General features: G+C 47.9%; 9 protein-coding genes across 9 annotated transcripts; 3 read left to right on the top strand and 6 right to left on the bottom strand.

Moving 5' to 3' along the window:
• Positions 1-245: 245 nt before the first annotated feature.
• N7537_004449 (uncharacterized protein) lies at positions 246-4472 on the bottom strand (the record flags this gene model as incomplete). The annotated part of the gene is made up of 6 exons (XM_056895506.1): positions 246-801; positions 859-1208; positions 1263-2072; positions 2127-2508; positions 2570-2757; positions 2814-4472. 6 exons carry the CDS (start codon positions 4470-4472, stop codon positions 246-248), a joined length of 3945 nt encoding a protein of 1314 aa, XP_056755254.1.
• A 570-nt stretch (positions 4473-5042) lies between these two features.
• N7537_004450 (Rab family GTPase) lies at positions 5043-5951 on the top strand (the record flags this gene model as incomplete). Its single annotated transcript, XM_056895507.1, has 5 exons — positions 5043-5063; positions 5134-5146; positions 5258-5647; positions 5697-5777; positions 5827-5951. 5 exons carry the CDS (start codon positions 5043-5045, stop codon positions 5949-5951), a joined length of 630 nt encoding a protein of 209 aa, XP_056755255.1.
• A 796-nt stretch (positions 5952-6747) lies between these two features.
• N7537_004451 (uncharacterized protein) lies at positions 6748-7839 on the bottom strand (the record flags this gene model as incomplete). Its single annotated transcript, XM_056895508.1, has 1 exon — positions 6748-7839. One exon carries the CDS (start codon positions 7837-7839, stop codon positions 6748-6750), a length of 1092 nt encoding a protein of 363 aa, XP_056755256.1.
• A 697-nt stretch (positions 7840-8536) lies between these two features.
• Positions 8537-9688, bottom strand: N7537_004452 (ribosome biogenesis protein BRX1; the record flags this gene model as incomplete). The annotated part of the gene is made up of 2 exons (XM_056895509.1): positions 8537-9386; positions 9453-9688. The coding sequence occupies 2 exons, from the start codon at positions 9686-9688 to the stop codon at positions 8537-8539; spliced, it is 1086 nt and encodes a 361-aa protein (XP_056755257.1).
• Positions 9689-10191: 503 nt separating this feature from the next.
• N7537_004453 (uncharacterized protein) lies at positions 10192-11430 on the bottom strand (the record flags this gene model as incomplete). Its single annotated transcript, XM_056895510.1, has 6 exons — positions 10192-10366; positions 10427-10534; positions 10588-10649; positions 10699-10857; positions 10914-11316; positions 11384-11430. 6 exons carry the CDS (start codon positions 11428-11430, stop codon positions 10192-10194), a joined length of 954 nt encoding a protein of 317 aa, XP_056755258.1.
• An 879-nt stretch (positions 11431-12309) lies between these two features.
• On the top strand, positions 12310-13159 carry N7537_004454 (uncharacterized protein; the record flags this gene model as incomplete). Its single annotated transcript, XM_056895511.1, has 2 exons — positions 12310-12396; positions 12452-13159. 2 exons carry the CDS (start codon positions 12310-12312, stop codon positions 13157-13159), a joined length of 795 nt encoding a protein of 264 aa, XP_056755259.1.
• An 830-nt stretch (positions 13160-13989) lies between these two features.
• N7537_004455 (uncharacterized protein) lies at positions 13990-14723 on the top strand (the record flags this gene model as incomplete). The annotated part of the gene is made up of 3 exons (XM_056895512.1): positions 13990-14070; positions 14144-14266; positions 14325-14723. 3 exons carry the CDS (start codon positions 13990-13992, stop codon positions 14721-14723), a joined length of 603 nt encoding a protein of 200 aa, XP_056755260.1.
• A 473-nt stretch (positions 14724-15196) lies between these two features.
• On the bottom strand, positions 15197-15612 carry N7537_004456 (uncharacterized protein; the record flags this gene model as incomplete). Its single annotated transcript, XM_056895513.1, has 3 exons — positions 15197-15350; positions 15407-15462; positions 15535-15612. The coding sequence occupies 3 exons, from the start codon at positions 15610-15612 to the stop codon at positions 15197-15199; spliced, it is 288 nt and encodes a 95-aa protein (XP_056755261.1).
• A 630-nt stretch (positions 15613-16242) lies between these two features.
• On the bottom strand, positions 16243-18609 carry abp2 (putative ARS binding protein Abp2; the record flags this gene model as incomplete). The annotated part of the gene is made up of 2 exons (XM_056895514.1): positions 16243-17919; positions 17974-18609. The coding sequence occupies 2 exons, from the start codon at positions 18607-18609 to the stop codon at positions 16243-16245; spliced, it is 2313 nt and encodes a 770-aa protein (XP_056755262.1).
• Positions 18610-19074: the final 465 nt, after the last annotated feature.

A 19074-nucleotide genomic window follows, 5' to 3' on the forward strand; every position in this document is an offset into this window, starting at 1 on the left:
TCTTAATTTTGAATGTAAGTGGACAAACTAGTAGTTATACACGACTGCAAGTCTTTTGAGGTCGACTTTCATATAATTGGGGTTCATTTCATAACATCATAGCTTCCATAGCTTTCTAGGTATAATACATTCAATAACAAACTAATGGGGGTATCATAAACGATTGTGCAAGAAGAGAAAGAGAAATATGAGCACAATCACGCGTATTTGTGGCGTAACCTGCTTTGATCGTAACGTCGCAAAGATCACTTGTAGGGAGCAGGGTATTTGCCCATGCCTTTGCCGTTTGGGCTGCCTGTGAAGGTAGATTGAATAGCGGTGTTAGAGTTGTGAGATGCCCAATTAGGTGTCTGGGGTGTGGTCATTGTCATAGGGGTGGCTGCTTGGCTAGTAGAAACCTGTGAGTTGGAGCCACCTGACAGGTAGGTCATAATGGTCTTTGGGTCTATTTTGAAGCGTCTAAAGAAATGGCCGAAACCACCTCGCATGACAGTGATATGGCCCCATTCGTCCCACCGTGGTCCAGTGAGAGGACCGAGAGACGTGACAGCGACAAAATTCCGGAAACGTGGTATGTGAACCAATGACCATCCCGCGAAGAATTCTATCAGATGATCTGTGTCGCGTTCAACTTTGTCCTCGATTTTGAGGGAGTGGTGCTCTGTGCGAGTGCCGTATTCATTGAGAGAGGGTGCGATGACGTTGCTTTTTGAGTTGGGGTGTAGACTGGCTTTATTAAACAAGTCCACGCGAGGGTCCGTGATGTTGTTCTTGATGATCAACGTGTGGATGAGCAGCAGGCTACATTTGTTTTCGTTAGAAGCTTGACCCAACTAGTGGTAAAGAGGTATGACATACAGTCCATGATCTTGCGAGTGATTTTCATCGTCGAGTCTCCTTTCGATCCATTCAAGTATCCCGGGGAAAAGCATCAAGGTCCAAGATTTACGTTTGTGCTTGTTAACACTTCGAATCCATTGGAGAGTGACGGCCACCCCCTTTAGGTCTGTCAACACGTCCTCGGTGAGAAGTATGACGCCGCCATATGGAAAGATGCGTAGATGGTGGTCACTCGGTGAACAATAACGGGGATCAACTAATTCGAGTGGACTTTGAATGCGAACAATCCAGAAATTGAACGAGTTGGTAGGAAGTACAGAATTGAGTGCAGGGCGCAACATATCGTATCCGGCGAACGATTCGTGAAACTGCTCTCGGTTAGTTGTTTGACAATTGTGAAACTGTAAATATCGATCACATACTATGGCCACGCCCTGCCTGCTGTTCTGCATAAATTTTGCCCAGTCTCCGGGGCTGTCGCTTGTGAGAACAATTTTCTCATGGTACTTCAAGACTCCCTGCAGAAACAGCAGTTCCTGGTGTATTTCTTCATTGCCTAAGGGGAAGTGCAAATAGAAAATACCGGCCTTTGATAGTTTCCCACCTTCGTCGATTGTCGCAAGTTCTTCCACGTCGATATTACAGCGTTTCATGAACTCTTCGATCGTTTGGCCCAAGTTAGCCGCTTGAACCGTGAGGTTATCTTGGGGTTGGGGGTTAGCGTAAATTAAATTACCCCTGAGATCACTTGTGGGCGGAATGCTTTGGACCGATGCTGGGGTGGGCATCTCTCGCGAGCGCAAGGATCCACCCATTCTCATATCATGATAGAAGCTCGACCGTTTTGGGGAACTGCCGAAATCTAGGCCATCATCTACACTAGGTGGCTTGACGCGCAGTGAAAGCGACGCATCTGGCAAAAAGCCATACGGTTGACCGCTAGGCTGGCTAGGTCCACTTGAGCCTGGAACTTCCATCGGTGCGAGCATAGTGCGAGCGGCAATAAGCAGAGGAATGCTAGGTGGCACTTCGTCCTGAGGACGTGGAAATTTGAATTCCTGTGATGCACGTGACCAAGCAACCCAGACAATGTTCGGCCCATTTCTTAGCCTTGTAGGATAGTGGATGGCGATGAGATCGTCCTTTCGCAAATCTTCTGCTAGATGGAACAGATTTTCGTTGGTGTCGCTGAAGCCCTCAACCCAGCCTGTACTCAGCACAGAATTTGTCGCCTATAGCCAATGTTAGCATTCTATAAGAGACAAATCTATGGATTTTATACTGACACTGGATGCACACAATCTTTCGTACTCTCTGACTGTGCACAGGTGCTTAAACCAAACCTCAACTTGGCCTGTTTTCGGGTTCTTAGCCAAGATCAAAGATTTCCGGGGACCCGGACGGATGCCGCATAATCTGAAAGCACCAAGTGCTTTCTTGCCGGGTCCGATAAAGACGTGGACAAGGATCTCTCCCAGGGCTGTATTACACCAGTAATTACCAATCCTCTTGCAACCAGGCGCCCGCCTATCACACACGGGCATTCTTGCAATTTGGGCCGTAATAGAAAGATTGGGTTGAGCAGATGCCCCAGCTCTGGGTTCGACGGGAGCAAATGTTTGAACATTGGCGAATGAATTTTTATTCAAAGCGATTGAATTTGGAGACCTTGGCGGAATCTGAGAATTGGTGGGAGATGGGCTACGAGGGGCGTAATAATCACCCATACCACGCAAAGAAGACCTTGACAGTCGGCCGGGGGGCGACGTCCTTCGAGAGGGCGGAGACCGTGGCCGATGTGAGGGCGATGACCTTTGAGGGGGAGGGGACCGTGACCGTGACCAACGAGAAGGTGATGACCGTCGATATGGTGTTGGCCGTCGGGATGGCGATGATAGACGAGAGAGCTCTGATGGTCTGTAGGTATCGGCCACAAGTGTGTGGTTAGGTCTATAGCTGTTCCAACCTCGGACTGTCTCGCGGCTGTCATGCGAGTCTCGATTCTCAGTATATCTCTCAGGATTGACCATTGCACAGTGCCTATTTGGAATGGCTGGCGACCGTGTAGTAAGACTAGAACTGGAGAGTCCAGCAGGTTTCATTGAAGTAGCCTCCGCACGGGCTCCTGGAAGAACAACTGGAGGTAAGATTGAGATAGTAGAGGCCGAAGGACCGGTAGGCCAGTCGGTATTGGCCTGTGGTGTGGGGCGGGGATAAGCAGCTGGTGAGGGCGCAATAAGGGCAGATGTCGACCGCCCAGCGGGATTTATCGAAGGAGCCTCACCTGGCGGCGAGAAAGTCGAGACAGTAGAATCTACAGAATCGGCAAGCTGGGGGAGGTTGGCCTGTAGAAGGGGCTTTGATTGGGTACCTGGCGAGGAAATAGAAGTAGTGGAATCTACAGGACCAACAGATCTCACTAGACTCGACGGTGCACTGGGGCCAGACAACACAGCCGACGAAGAAACTGACACAGTGGGGCCTAAGTTCGCAGAGAAAGGCAGTGTAGATGCCATAACTGATGAAGGGGCGGAAACAGCAGGTTTCCGTGGTTTCTCTGCAGCGTTATCGTTTATTTGACCAGTATTTGTCTTTAGGAGACCGGTCAAGCTGGCTGGATTCTTGGAAGCGGGTTGATTTTGGGCTTCCGGGGATTTGGGACTTGTTACAGATGGACCCACGACCGAGGTGGTCGTGTCTATGTTCATCCTGGGTGGGAATTCAGAAGGTTTCATCAGCTCCATCTGTGACAGATCCGGTGCTCGGTCACTCCATTTATTTTCACGGTATGCGCGCTTGGCCCCCGGGCCCGTACCAAAAGAAGACAATGTTGGCTTTGCTGCTTGTGGTGGGCTTTTTTGACGTGCTGGAGGGTTCTGCTTGGGGTTGATTTTCTTCGCGAGTTGAGAAAGTCGCAAGTTTGGAAGCTTGTTTGGAATTGCTTCTGTTTGTGCAATCAAGCTTGTTGACCCTAAAGGCTGCTTCCGATTTCTTTGCGCGCTAGATGTAGCTGATTGAAGATGTGCTCTTTGTTGCGGTGATTGGCGAGGCGCCACATTTTTTGATGGTGGTGGGGTTTCAGCTGGAACAAATAAGGCCGAAGCGGTGGAATCCACCGATAGGCGACTGGGAGCTCTGCGGGAGGCAATGCCTGCTTCGGGCTCATTGGTATCTATGATATTGGCCAGTCGAGATGATTCAGCCCGAGGGAGGCTTTTCCGTCGTGCCCTTTGTTCTCTTTTGCGCCTTCGGTCTTCTTTTCGCTTTTTTGTCTTCTTCTGCAACAAAGCCATATCCCTCTCCCATGACTTGAGATCGAAGGGTATCTCTTTGCCATCCGCGATCTTCTTTTTTTTCTCTTCCCAGCCATCTAGGGTCTCTTCCGAAGTAAACATTTCCTTAGGCTCCCAGCTGCACCTGTCCATGCTGTACCCAGCCCATTCCACCAAATACTGCGTGATGAAGACGCCTTCATCCTCAGAATCCGGTTCAACGTAGAACCTCCGTTCCGCATGGATGTCATTCACGAGGTACTCCGCTTCCTCTTCACTTTCTGCGGTAGATGCCAAAGAGTCGGCATCACCGATTCCACTTCGGTCAGAGGCATTGTTCGTTTCAGAATCAGATGCCATTGTAATCGCCTGGGAATTGAGTCAACAAATGATCCAATCCGCAGCGTTCAATGCCTTATGCCCAAAGTGTAAGCAAGATAGTGCTGGGGTTGAAACTTTGAGTTGTGGGGCTCCGGGGATATCAAGATAGAGCAAATACATACCGTATTTCATATTTATTAGATATGGTAAAGACGAAAGAGGGGGGTAAACGTGGAGATAATAACAATAGCAAAAGCAAGCGAGCAAGAACAAAGATCCAGAAAGTCAATGGTTACTGCCGATTGATAAAAGATACCGCCCGCACGTCAAAGGCTAATTCACGTGATCTCTGCGCTAAACCCCAAGGGGGTGCCACGATTAAGGAGAGACACTCGGCCCAGGTATCACTGATTATCCCCTGCTGATTCTCTATTACTTCCCGTGTGTGCTCCCCTGGTTTTCTTTCTGCCTGCTGCGAGTTCAATACTGACGTATCTGGCTTTCGCCCTCTTAAGTCCCCAAGTACACCCCTCAGTCTTAACTCGCCCGCCACGTTTACCTGTACTTTGACACCACCTTTCGAGCTTTACTAGCTCGATCACATTCAAAATGGCCAACGACGAATATGACGTGAGTTAATTTGGGACGATGAGCTCCTTCATGTTTCAGAAATTTATGCTGACGATGATACCCCCCGCAGTTTCTCTTCAAAGGTAACGTCGCCACCTTACGATGATGCCCGCCCTCGTCTTATCCACCACCCCCCTTGTGCTCCCTCCCCAAAGCTCTCAAGACTGACCGCGAAGACATTGTGGAGTGAATAGTGGTGCTTATTGGAGACTCTGGTGTTGGTAAATCTAACCTCTTGAGTCGTTTCACCCGCAACGAATTCAACCTAGACTCGAAGTCAACGATCGGTGTGGAGTTCGCGACCCGGTCCATTCAAGTCGACTCGAAGACAATCAAGGCACAAATTTGGGATACCGCTGGTCAGGAGCGCTACCGTGCGATTACTTCTGCCTACTATCGTGGCGCTGTCGGCGCCCTCCTTGTTTACGATATTAGCAAGCACCAGACCTACGAGAATGTCAACCGGTGGTTGAAGGAACTACGGGATCACGCCGATTCGAACATCGTCATCATGCTCGTTGGTAACAAGAGCGATTTGCGCCACCTGCGTGCGGTCCCCACGGACGAGGCCAAGCAGTTCGCCAGTGCGTTTCTCAACAATCGGTTTCATTGTATGGCGCTAACATTCAGTAGGCGAGAACAACCTTTCATTCATCGAGACCTCTGCGCTTGATGCCAGCAATGTCGAGCTGGCTTTCCAGAACATCCTTACAGGTTGGTTGTCGATTCCTTAGAATTTGGTATAGAATGCTAATGTTGGTAGAAATCTACCGCATCGTTTCCAGCAAAGCTCTCGATAACGGAGAGGGTGGCCAGCAGGTCCTCGACCGCCGTCCCGTTATTGACCCCAGCAAGCAAGACAGCGAGCAGAAGCCGGGCTGCTGCTAGACTACCCTTCACAGGGACGATGCACCGACTGCTACGACTCTTCTTTTGTGATGTGACATTGAGATGGTCTTGATCTGTGTTGGAGTCTGAAATTCGACGGCTACGAAGATGATACACAGGCGGGATCTGTTAGAGAAACCACACGGGAAGATAGGGGTCTACCAGAATTGATGTTACCGGCTGCCGGATTCCCCTTCTTCAGTCTTTTTTTTTTTTGTTCTTTTTCCCGTGGTCCTCAACGAAATTGATCCCCTTTTTTCTGCTCGCTCAACTGGTGTGCTTGATATGTTTCTACGATGGTGAACACAGCTTGGTTGGGCGTCTTAACATTTCGGCTGCGTGGCTTTTGTATGAAAATTCTCAAATTCGTAATTCATCCCACCCCTTTTAGTAAAATTGTACAGTGCTGTAGTCATGCAAAGCCAACAATGAGACAATCTATTAATGCCAATGCCTCGTGTTATCGAAGACCCCACGTGCTCCATAGGGCAATTTAATTTCTCCGGGCCAGGCTTTTCCAAATAGCCCCATAGTAATAATTAATGCCTGTGTCCACAGACAACAGTTGCTAGCAAAGTAGATCGTTATTTATGATTAACTGTGCGGATAGGGGGCACACATATTTCGAATATTCGCATGAGCTCATATGGAATCTACCCACATGATATGTCGTCGGAACTAGTTGTCGCCTTTTCTATGAGCAAGGGGAGGGAACCCATGTGAAACTGCAAAGAGAAATTCAAGCCCATGCACATGTATGTATTCGATAAATTTCAAAAGGTCCAAAAGCACAAATCTAGTTTAGGACAATGCCCATGTCACGACTAGCCACTGCAGATCGAAATTCTCCAACCTCGAGCCCACGTTCATTCATGACATATTCCAACGTGTCACCAAATGTTTCACCGTTGTTGCGGAACCATTCCCCTAGAGACCATACGTACTCCTCTACCTGTTCCTTCAGCAAAGCATGGTCGCGCAACCATAATATCTGACCAGGATCGAGTTTCAGCATGTCTTGTATAATATAGTAATGTGGGATCTCGTCACCCCAACCTTCATACCCTGGGTCATGAGAGAGGTCATTGCGGAACCGAGACCGGTATTTGGCTGGCGACTCGGCATAATAACTCGGGTGAGCCGTGTGGAAGTATTGTTGAATCGAGGCCTCAGGACCTTTCCGAAACAAGGGGTTGCCATGCGGAGACAGAGAAGTAATTGAAGGCGAAGGATAATTGAGGTGGATATTGAAAGAGAGTTGATGGTTGCTGTCTGGATACCGCTTTCGGAATTTGCGTTGAACAGTCCCATTACTAGGACATATGTGATTCTGGACAATATCACCCATGACGAGGCGCAAATCCTCAATCTCGGCCAGCTCTTGGGTGGACCAGTTGTGGAGCAACCGAGCGCGCTCCAACACCACATGGCGAAGACTACGAGAATGACGATCATAAACACCAGAATGGAATGCACTGTGATACAGCCATAGCCGGTATACTGCGCGGCGCAGTCGGAATCGCTCTTCGTCGGTGAGCGAGCGACGGTTCTCAAAGTCTATCTTCCACTTCTTGAATGGGTAGATGGTCTCCCATTTCCGCGCCACTAGGCCGAGCTCAATGACCTGTTTCAAAAGGGGGCCAGACATGGGCGCATGTCGGATGAGATGAGCAGGCTGACTCTCATTTTGTGTCACCACTTGAATGATATCGTCGAGGGGACCAAATTCGGTCTCCGCGGCACTGGCTAGGATATGCAGTTTGCTTGTTGAGTTGAGGACGCGGTGAAGTCGACGGCAGATGAATGATAAATTTAAGACGTCGGAGACTGAGTCGCATGAACGAAATATATGGAGCAGAAGCTCCGTTGCAAGATGATCAATTTGCATGATGGAAATATCTATGTTGTTGCTATAAAGAGTAACACCATTAGAATGACTCATACAGTGTCAACGAGTGACGACCTACCTGATGAGAGGTTGTTATTTGTGTTAAAGTAATCCGAAATAGAGAAACACGGTTAAGTTTCGAGGATTTATGTATGAATCAAGTTGAAAGGTGTTATCGTGAAGTGAAGCAATCAACACCCGTAGACTTGTCGCCGCGTACGTTGGACCTATTGGATACAGACCCCGCCGTTGGGGCTAATAGAAACAAGAGACAGTGTGAAACCAAGAGTAAACATATTAGAAGAGCAAGCTCCTTGTAGCCACATTGGGCTAGCCAACAAAAATGATGCCATGATGGATGGTGACAGGAGGCAAAGACGGACTGTGTTAGGGCGATGGCGTCGAGGGCTTTATATGGCGCTTAGCTAATGTTGCCCCTTGCGTTCACGGGGTCCAACCAACTTGTCTACTAACTAGTTATTCTGAAGGTCAAGCTCTCCAGATGGCAATGAAACAGGCAAAAGCAAGGAACAGATAGAAATAATCAACTTTTGAAATTAACCAGGATGAGACTTTGCCCCGACGCCTTAACGGACCATGATGAAAGCGTCGCATCAAATATACACATGTAGTCGAAACATCATCCCGAGGGATATCAAGTCTAGAAATAGCACGACGAAACAAAAACATAAACCCCCTATGCAAACAACTTCCTTGTGTCCAATGCATCCACCTTCCGCACAGAGTTCTCGGACAGTCCCAGATCGGAGCGCTTGGCAACCCGATCAGTCTGGCCGTCTCGGCGCTGGGAGTAACGGCCAGCCTTGCCCTGTCGGATGTCGCTACGGACTTGGTTGGGGCTGACGTACTCCTTGTTCTCGTAGATGACGGGTCCACCAAAGCTGCCTTCGAGAATGACAATGGGGGTCAGAACGAAGCGGGGGCCAATCTCGACCAGAGAAACCTCCGGCAGGGCGTTGTCCTTGCCCTTTGGTACAGGCTTGATAGTCTCCTCGCCCTCCTTCTTCTTGCCGGGCTCAGACTCACGGATCTCATAGACGCGAATCCAGATCTTGCCGTCCACTCCAAAGATACCAATGATGCGGTCGACGAATGGCTTCATGCCTCTGACACCACGCTTGGGCACACAGAAAACTCCGCGCAGCATCTCCCGAACAAGCGCACGGTATTCACTACCCGGAGCGCCCATATCCGGGCCTTGCTCGTCGAAGGAGCGATCGAACACGACCAAGCCGCGGCCGCCCTTCAGACAATTCCCTGCGAATCCAGCGCCGAGCTCGCCCATTGTGTGCAGGTTGTTCAGGTGGAATTTAATAGTGGGACCATTAGGAGGGCGTGAAAGCCAGAGGTAAAGATCCTGGCCGTTCTTCTTGGCCTCGAGGAAGAAGATAACGTTGCAGGAGTGCAGATCGGCAAGAGAGTTCAAGAGTAGGTTGTATCCGGCGGCCTTCTTTTTTGTGTCGAGCTTGGTCTCTTTGTAGGTATGGGGCAGGAGGCCACAAATATCGGACATCAGGTGTCGGTGGCTAGAGAAAAGCAAATTGTTAGATCAGTAAATCCATTCAGCGTATCTCAAGCCGCAATATTCATACCGGTAAGAAGCGCCTCTGGAGGTCAAGATAAGTACACGGGTCTTGGGCATGAATCCAGAAGCAAGCTGCTTCTTCACAACCTCAGCTGCCTCGCCATCATCGGACTCTTCCTCTTCGCTATCAGTGGTGTCGTCTTCCGCATTGAGGAGCTCCTCCATCTCGATATCCTCGTCGGACATATCCTCGGTGGGCTGTCTAGCCGACTTCTTTGAAACACTCTTGTAAACCGATGCCATGGTGACTGTTGATTGTGTCAAAATGGAATTGAAATTGATCGTGCAAAAGAAGGCCGCGATCAAAAAGTTGATGGCAGAATATTTTTTGTTTTCCACCGCCCTAAACCTCGCTGTGTCACGTGATAGGCGGGCTACCGATATATGCCATTCTTGACCGCCTTGTTTTCCTGCCAAACCTTGTGTGATAAATGCATGGTGTTTTAGATCACCTTGCTTCATAGTTTTGGAAAAATTTGATCTATTACATAGTGTTTCATACTTGCCAGCTTGTTCATCAACGGACCGAAAAAAAAAAGTCTCTCGTTGTGGCGAAATATATATCTTCCATTCCAATTCATATTGTCTAAATAGTCCAATCAATAGAACCTTAAAAAACTATTTTATATCAAGACCTTCATAACGTTGAAGGCCAAACGCAAAGCATAGGTACAGTAAGTGCAAACCTACTGCATTAACCCAATATTGGACTTTAATTTAGAAAATTCAGTCAAGTAAAGAGTACGTCAATATGACGGAAAGTTCAACGCTCTTTGCAGGTCTGCAAAGCCCTCTTGGGTGATCTTCAAGCCGGCAAGAAGATTTGCAAATTCTAACCTCTTTCGGAAATCCCAGTCGTGACTCCGATAGACGAGACCGTACAGCAAGCCAGCATTAAATGTATCTCCTGCCCCGATAGTACTATAGACTATTAGTATGGTCTAATTTGTCGTGTAGTACATTGGAACAATCAAAACTCACTCGGCGACCCCCACTTCTTCAGTATGCGCCGGGACATGAGCAAACTTGCCAGTCTTTGGTTCAAGTGCTGCAGCCCCGTCATGGCCCCAAGTACAGCACAGCAAGGCTCTATAAACGATAGGTTAGATTATTTATCCGGGGACTTGGACAGTAAAACCTACGCTCGGCTTATCTTCAATGATTGATCCCGTAAGCAATCCTCAGCGGATGTATATCCATTGTTCTGCCCTTATATTAGATGTGCTTGGAAAAAGCTGAAAATCAAATCTTACTTGGGCCCAGCCCTTCGAGTAGATAACAACATCTGCCGCATCTGCAAGCTCCTGCAGGCCTGACCGGCCCGGCTTTTCCACCTCAACACTGATTTCAGCCTCTGGGAAATGCTCCCGGATATAATGAATACATTTTAATGTTACATCTGGTGCACGACCCTGAGTCTAAGTTAGCTTGATTTGTGACCCGCTCAGCACCCCAATATTTAACGCACCTCAAAATGAAACCAGGGCCGATCAGTTACGGTACGAAGGGGCTCAATGGCAGTCGCGAACTCAATGCAGGTCATTTCAGGTAGTTCGTTGTAATTGACGATCGTCCTACTACCGGTCGCCTGGCTCATAATTATGTAACTAGAAGCTGGCTCACTGAATCTCTCTCGGTAAATGCAGCTATCTAGCCGAACCATATCCCCTAAGCTTGATTGTATTTCTCGAGACGCCAACGATGTTTTGGAGGGAAGGATTGTGATGAGATTCAGGGATGATTCGGCACTCGACGGCCTATATTGTAACAACTGGCCGAGAACCTCGAGAGTGTTTGGGCAGTTCCCGCCACGCCGGCGACTGATTCTGGACGCACGAAGCTTCTCGTCTTCACCAGGGTAATGGGGTGCTCTGAGAAGGCATGTGAATACCAGACTCCAAATGCAAGCAACTTCGAGACATAGCAGAAATAACTCACGTTAGAATTGTGTCAAGGTAGCACGCCCCTATAGCTACTAAAGTCATGATTATGATTTGGCCAGAATCTTTCTCCGCTTTTCGAAAGAACCAGGGTTGATATTCGTGTGGATTGACCGTCTATTTAATCAATGCTGTTGATCGAGTCAACGACACTGGCGGCTTTCCAAGACTAGCTAGGTAGGTCCACGGCAGGTCCCCGTGGACGGGTTTGGGGATGAATTAGTCAGCGCATCGCTAGGCCGGGCGGTGTATATGCCTTTCCCTACAATACGTTTGTCTTGGCATCAAAAAGCCTTTCGAAGTTTTGTAGTACCAAACACGATCCACAATAAGTCATTCTACTATCTAAATGATCTACAGCTATAGTACATACGACCTATCTCGATGCAGTCAGTCTCTAGAATGGAACTCTGGCTATTCATCCTCTTATTGCCACTGAGAAGATTAGTCCCTCGATATGAGTCGGACTAGGGTAATAACCATCACGTGATTAATATGTGAAACGCACGTACCCAGTATTGCCCATTGCGTACCTTAATACAACGCCTCTTTTCGCATGCATCCAAGAAGCCATAAGGGATGAACGATTCTCTTTTAATCTCTTTTTGGACCGTGAATACTAACATTCATTGACGTATCTCGCTCAAAGCATAGGTATAAATAAGCAGGCGGGATACTACAGGATGAAATTTGGGTTGGACAAGTCAAACTAAGTAGCATGCAATTGGGTCTTGACACACATCCTATTGTCTCTTATATTTGTAAAATTCAAAGCAAGCTTTGATGTGGCTGGCAAGCACTCTGCATATTACAATCATCTTTTGATCCTATACCAGTTATATAGCCGATCTAAACTGTTCATGACTCCTAGTGTCCTCACAACTTCATTTTTATCATTCTGTCACCGAGACTATCTTTTCAGCCATGGGCCAGCGGAACAAAGTCCTAGAGACCGATACTCCTACTGCAAAATTCCTTTACACAATCATCAAGCAATTGGACCTGAAGTCGGTCAGTGTATTGCCCAACCATTAACTGATGATCTAACCTTACTTGAGTATGATAGATCGATTGGAATCGGGTAGCCTCCGATGTCGAAGTCTCCAATGGTCATGCTGCTCGTATGCGGTATTCCCGCTTCCGACAACAGATGGAAGGAACCACCGGAGCAAACAAACCAAAGCGAAAGAGCAAGAAGGCAAAGACCATGGAACCCCCTCCTGAGATGCAAGGACTATTCCCAATGGCTCCACCGCTCATGATACCAACTATGGAATCGATCAATTCTTCTCTTCCAGGGAACCCCTTTGTAAAGAGCGAGCCGGGCACTGAAGGTAACCCAAACTTACAGAGCCTTACGCAACATTCTCCGCAGTTCATGTCGGAGACTAGCACCGAAGGACAGTATTATTTCCCTCAAGATTTCGCCTCAATGCGGTTCCAACTGGCGTCAAGCATACCGTCTAGGATACCATCGCTCAGTCCAACATCATCATCCTCCTTCATGGATCCATACCAGTTTCCGACAACGTCGGCCAGTTACCCTTATTCATCAGCCAGCACTCAATCCGGCTTTGACTTGCGGGAGTTTGACCAACTGCCTTATTTCGCCAATTATGCCCCATGCATTAGCTGGGAACCACACCCTCCTTCTCGCCAGGAACACCCGACTGTAAAAGTCGAAGAAGAACAGCAGACTGAAGAGGGGATACTGAGTGCAGGGAGTCAGGAAGATCAGCCTGCTGTTATCAAAGTTGAAAATATTCAAGATTGATCAGGTTATGTTGGAGAGTGGAAAGGCCTCGTTCATATGTTCATTACCTAGTACCCTTTGTTATTAAAATCAAGTATGTTGATTTAGTCTCAGTGTTCTTCCTCATTTGGCGGCGGAGTGCGTGCCTGAATTGTGTTTACAGAACGATCTATGATAAAGCCTTAAGTAGGGGAATGTATTATTTTAGCAATTTCCGTTCTCCACGCACAGCTAGCTGTATAAACCGACCTGTAATCCACCAACTCATGGGAGATAGATATAAAAGCATATAAGAGTTGACTGTGACTGGTGCTTTGCTGAAGCATCTTGCCCCTATCACTCTATAGGGCTGTGAGTCTCACTTTCCTCACACTATCCATTCAGGAGAATTCTTATAAGAAAAGGCAAGCTTGTAGTTTTGATTAAAGGTACAACGTAAGCTTATATCACCATGGCAGCCTGATAAATCGCTACGCTTTTTTTTCCCACTGGTAAATTCTAACAGAATGTATGATTATACCTTGCGAAAAGAAGAACCTCGGAGTGTCCTTACGCATCACATCCTGAATATCATCCTTAGCCAAATGAATCCCATTTATAGACCGATTTCGTTATGGAGCCACATAAGCGGCCAAATATTATTGTAGACTCGAGCATAAATTGAGTCCTGGAGGGCCTCGGCATCTGGGCGAACAACGCGCGCTGAACAACGCGCGTTAAGCAGTCATGCCGTCTTCTGGAAGATTTAACCCTTGTAGTGGTTATCTCTCCACCTAATATTTTGTTTATTCTCACAGGCGTCTACTATTCTTCAAGGAGGTTAGAAATTTCCTTCTAAAGTCGCCGAAGCAATGTCTTCTTACAAGAACGACCCCCCGGACCAGGAATATCTGGATTCGATCAAGAAACATACCGACAAAGAAACGAACAAGGTACGATGCACCGAGAACCTCTGAGAGACTTTGGCTTGAATCCACGATCCAAATACTAAGACTCGAGTCGTAGGTCAATCTAGCACTCGTGGCCAAGGACTTCGGTTATGCTAGTGGAAAGTCGTTCCAGAAGAAATATGCCAAGCTGAAGAAAGCACACAATCTGACCAACGGTCACATCTATGGCGATTACAGGGTAAGCCAAGCCGGCTTCTATTCATCCAAATAGCATTGAAACTAATTTAGTCGAATAGCCAGGAAACTCTTCCACTAAGGCAGCTACCACCGAGGCGGCCACCACTGAGGTGGTTACCACTGATGCGATTACCACTGATGCGGCTACCACTGAGGCAGCTACCACTGATGCGATTACCACTGATACGGCTACCACTGAGGCAGCTACCACTGATGCGATTACCACTGATGCGGCTACCACTGATGCGGCTACCACTGATGCGGCTACCACCGAGATAACTCGGGCTTCCCCGAAGGAGAGCATCCAGGACCCCAAGGACACCTTGACCCCCGAGGTCAAGCAGTACCTCAGAAGTTTCCTGGAACCCTGGGCCAAGCTCCTGGCGGAAGAAGAGGATGCAAAGGAACGTGATGCTACGAAGAAGGATAAAGTTTCGAAGAGGAATGAGAGGAGCTGAGTTTCACCTGCAAAAACTTAGTGGCAGAGGTCTTCGGCGTGCGAAAATTCTACGGTGAAGCTAGAGGATAACCACCCAGAAGATGATAGCCTCCAATTGAATATGAACTCTACTTCAAAGGAAGATATCTCTTGTAGGGGGCGTCACCAGGAGCATCGGAATGGTTGTCTTTAGATCTCTACCCAGTGGCTCCCCTGACAATAACATACCGAGTAACCTCATGCAGTAGATATGGAACTAGTTAGTATCCATGCTACTAAGTTGGAATGTGGAGAATTGAAGTTCACAGTATATTAAGTTGCTAGCTAGATAGCATTCAAACCAGCGAACAGCTAAGACTGCGAACTAACGAGTATTCAAAAAACTGGACTCCCCAAGAAAAGATATGCGCGGACTCGATGTGTCAATGACCAAGAGCTCAACGCTGTGGATACGGGGGAGGACAGTAGATCAAGCTCCAATGTGTATCTTTGCTAGGCAATGATATCATTCGAGTCTGCGGCAATGACGACGGGGCCAATATCCTCGGCCGTGACGAACTCCCAGGAACGGTCTCCAGGGATTTCGGGATACTTGTCAGAGCACTCGAACTCTTTGGCATTCTTCACAATACTGAAGTAGTATTTTCTGCTGCTGATTGTCAATAACTGCAATGATACTCGCAGCATGGCTGAAGAGCTTACGCCGCTTCGGGGGTCATATTGACGCTGATGACGAGCGAGACATTGTCCCAATTCATCTGTAATAGCCAGTAACATTAGCAGGTCATATTGGATGGTAGTGATTATTGTTGAAATTGGGGTCTGCGTACCTTGCCCTTCTGAGAATTTTGCACGCAGGTCAGAAGGAAGGCAATGGCCTGCTCCCCGGGCGTATTGACTAAAGTCATTCTAGCAGGATGATGAGACTGATTTGGCATGCGAAGATTGACGCAGTGAAGGATGAGACGGTAGAAGTTGGATAGCTGGGATGTAAGAAGAGCGATGTAGTCAAGGATCGTTAGTTGCTTTGTTATACCATTAAACGCGTTTAACTTGACTCGCTCTGAGCTAACAGATGCCGGCTTCTCCTTCAGGTAACAACGCTCATTTTGCCTACAGCCTTAGCCTAAGATAGAAAACATGTTCAAGTACTATAAATGATGACATTTGGCTAGAGTAGCTTCATTAAACCATTAAACAGAGTGACGGAAGCCTCTGCTGTAAGGATACGAAGTCAAAAATGGTCAAACCAACACACTCAAAATTCCCATCTATAGCTCCCCCATCTATTTCGCCTGGGGTATTGCGCAAAATAATCTCAACCCAGCCCGAAAGTAGGGGAAGGGTCAATGAATTTCATTCATCAAGTGAAAGCAAACAGTAGGATTGGTTTTATCAAAGGGGTATCCTATCGAATATACACGAACAATGGCTGCAAAGTGCATATTACAAGTTGGCAAAAAAAAAAAAAAAAAAAAAAGATGCTAAGATGTTGATATAAATCAAAGGGATATAGGGATATAGTCGGTTGACAAGCGTTATATGTCTGCCATGACTGACTCCACTATCTTTCGTTTGTATTGCGACAAAGCCTGGTCCTTTTTCTGCATCTGGGCGCGGAGTCTTGTGTAACGCTGCTTCCATGTTGCCTCGGAAACAGGCTGGTTAGGATCATCATCGTCAGAATCCAGCTCCACTGTCTTATCGTTGTCAATTATCTCATGACTCCGACCCATAATCGCACTTGCGTGATCAGATGTACCCGTCCCTCCTATACTAGGATTGACATTTGAAAGCGTGATTTCCATCGAAAACTGGTTTGAAGTTTTGTACTCATGAGAGATGGTATAATGAACCCCATTAAATGATTCTTTAGAGGCAGGGGCACCCCTATTCCCATCGTTGTTTGGGATGGCACGTTCAACCTTGATAACCATTGACTCTGGAGCAGTGCCTGCGAGTCCGAAATGATGACCAATGCCAAGGTGGAAGGCCAGTAGTAGCGAAGGAGAGCCAAGTTGGAACTGTGAATATAATGAAGACAGATTGATCACCATGGCTGAAGCTAGGGCACCCGCCTCGTTGGGAGAGAGGGTCGCCGCCCGCCCTGTCAGCCTAGCACGCAGAAGCTCCGCAGAAAGTGCATGAACAATGTCATCGACGGAGGGATTCGGGGCAGTGGCCGTATTGCTTTGCCCGCTGGAGGAAGATGTTTGAGTAGTGATACCATTCTTTGGAGTATCTGTGGTGGGATATTGGCGGGAACCATTGGGCCCTTCAGACTCGGCAATGACAGCACCATTCACTCCATTGACTACTAGTCTTGGTGGAGTGGCAAGTCGAACCGGCGCTCCTGAATGTTGAGGAACTTGCAATTGAAGTTTATTGGGCCTCCCCTGAGAGATGGATGTTGGATGTTGATTGTGAGGTTGGGTCTGAAATATTTGGGGCGGATTTCTGTCAATGGCAAGTGGGAGTGCCTGAGTATTAGGATTGGGTGCTTGTGACGACTCCCGACTAGGATTGACCTGGAAGGTAGAAAAAGAACCCGATGATGACCCTCTATTTGGTGGTCTTCCTCGGCCTTTCCCAGCTGACAAGCCGTTGCTGTTCGGCCAAGCAGATGAAACTGCAGGGCCATGTCGTCTCCTAGAACGGCTTTTCTCGCCGGTTGACGGAGTGACTGCTGACCGTGGTTCCGCAGATATGAGGACATCTGATGGTAGATGACTCCGGGGAATAATAGCAGACTGTGGATAATTAGCAGGAGACGCATCCCGTTCAGGAAGTCTCCAGCGTGTATCTTGACTTTGCTGATCCGGCCCGGAACCATTATGAAACGACGAATTCGCCGCTATCCAGGGGTCATTTGGTTCCATATCATCAGGGAATGCACTGAATGGTATAGCACTCTGTGGGAATGTCACGGAGTGGGACTGAAAGCTACCCTGTTGTAGGGCGCCAACAGATGTATCCAACTGGGGCCGCTTGATTGCTCTCTCTTCCTCAGTGTACCTATCCTCAACCCTTTTCCGTCCGCGCTTCGGCTTCCATTGTGGCACAAGCGCCCTGAGTGCGAGATCTTCTTCCAATAACACACCATCGCGGGATTCGCTGACAAAAGGACCAGATGGTGGGAGCTGTGTATAGTAAGAATGGGGCAACCCCATACAATATTCAAAGAAAGCATCGATATGCATAGCACGCATCCAACGCTGGGCGAAATTAGCAAAACGAAATATGAGTCGGAGAATTTGTGACGGACGTACCTTGAGCCGAACAGTGTACTGTTGCACCTTCTGGGTGCTTTGTTTCTTTTCAATGCACGGTGGTTCGACACCCAATTCAATTGCTAGTTGAATCCATGTCTTCAACTCTTCATTTTGCAACCGCCTTCGAATGAGTCCGAATAGGGTAAAGATGTTGAAGCTTTTCCCATCACTCCGAGGGAGACACCGGAAGGTCTTTCGCAGATCTGACGTGTCAACCGAGGATGGAACATTAGGATTGCAGTACAAGATAAAGGAGACATAGGCATCATCAATCGTCTCGTCAGTGATATCCCGTGACGGAAGAACCCGGGAATCTGCGTGATCGGCAGGGTCTTTCATCGGCTGATGGCGATGAGGATCAAAAACTGGGGGAGACATGGAAGTCCCGGAGCGATTGGCTGATGATGGGAGTATAGCAGAACGAGTGCCCCTCGGGGAAGACTGTAAGCTCCGGGGGGTTTCTCTTCGCTGCAAGGGAGGCGATTTGCTGATATCTATTTGGCTACGAGAACTTCCCAAGGAGGAAGCACTCTGCAACGTCGATTCCAAGGTCGGAGGATATCGCGCATATTGTTGAATGACCATTTGCGGTCCTCTGAGCTCACCACGGTTCGGGCGATCGGTGGAGTCCATCATAACAGGAAATGATGTTTCCATTTGAAAATTGGCGATTCGGAGTGACAGAACTCTATATTTAATTGTAGAACAGAGCTAGAGATGCGATGCAGACAAACAATCATGCGGATCTTAGGTCGCATAGGCAAGTCGTCATTATCGTCAAATCAGCAGCCGCGGCATAGATGTAGGCTATCTTCAACTCAATCTGTTCGGTGTATGAATACAAAGAAAAATGGAAGGAAAACAGATTCTGAAAAGCCATGCGCCGATGGTGTAGGGTTCCAGGAGGTTTCCCCTCGAGGTGGCTGGAAGCGCCCATCTTTAAAGCTCAAGCTGAGAATCTATTTTGGGGCCATCTAGTGTTCCCCAATGAGGACTAGTGTCATGGCTGAGGGCGGGGTTCCTGCCTCGTTATCACGTGTGGGCTAATCTAATTAGGGTTAGTGTCAATCAGTACCTCCCAGGTTTTATCGATAAGCT

This window comes from Penicillium hordei, assembly GCF_028827395.1.
Source record: "Penicillium hordei strain IBT 12815 chromosome Unknown utg000002l_segment0_segment0, whole genome shotgun sequence".
In the NCBI taxonomy this organism is placed as follows: Eukaryota; Fungi; Ascomycota; class Eurotiomycetes; order Eurotiales; family Aspergillaceae; genus Penicillium; species Penicillium hordei.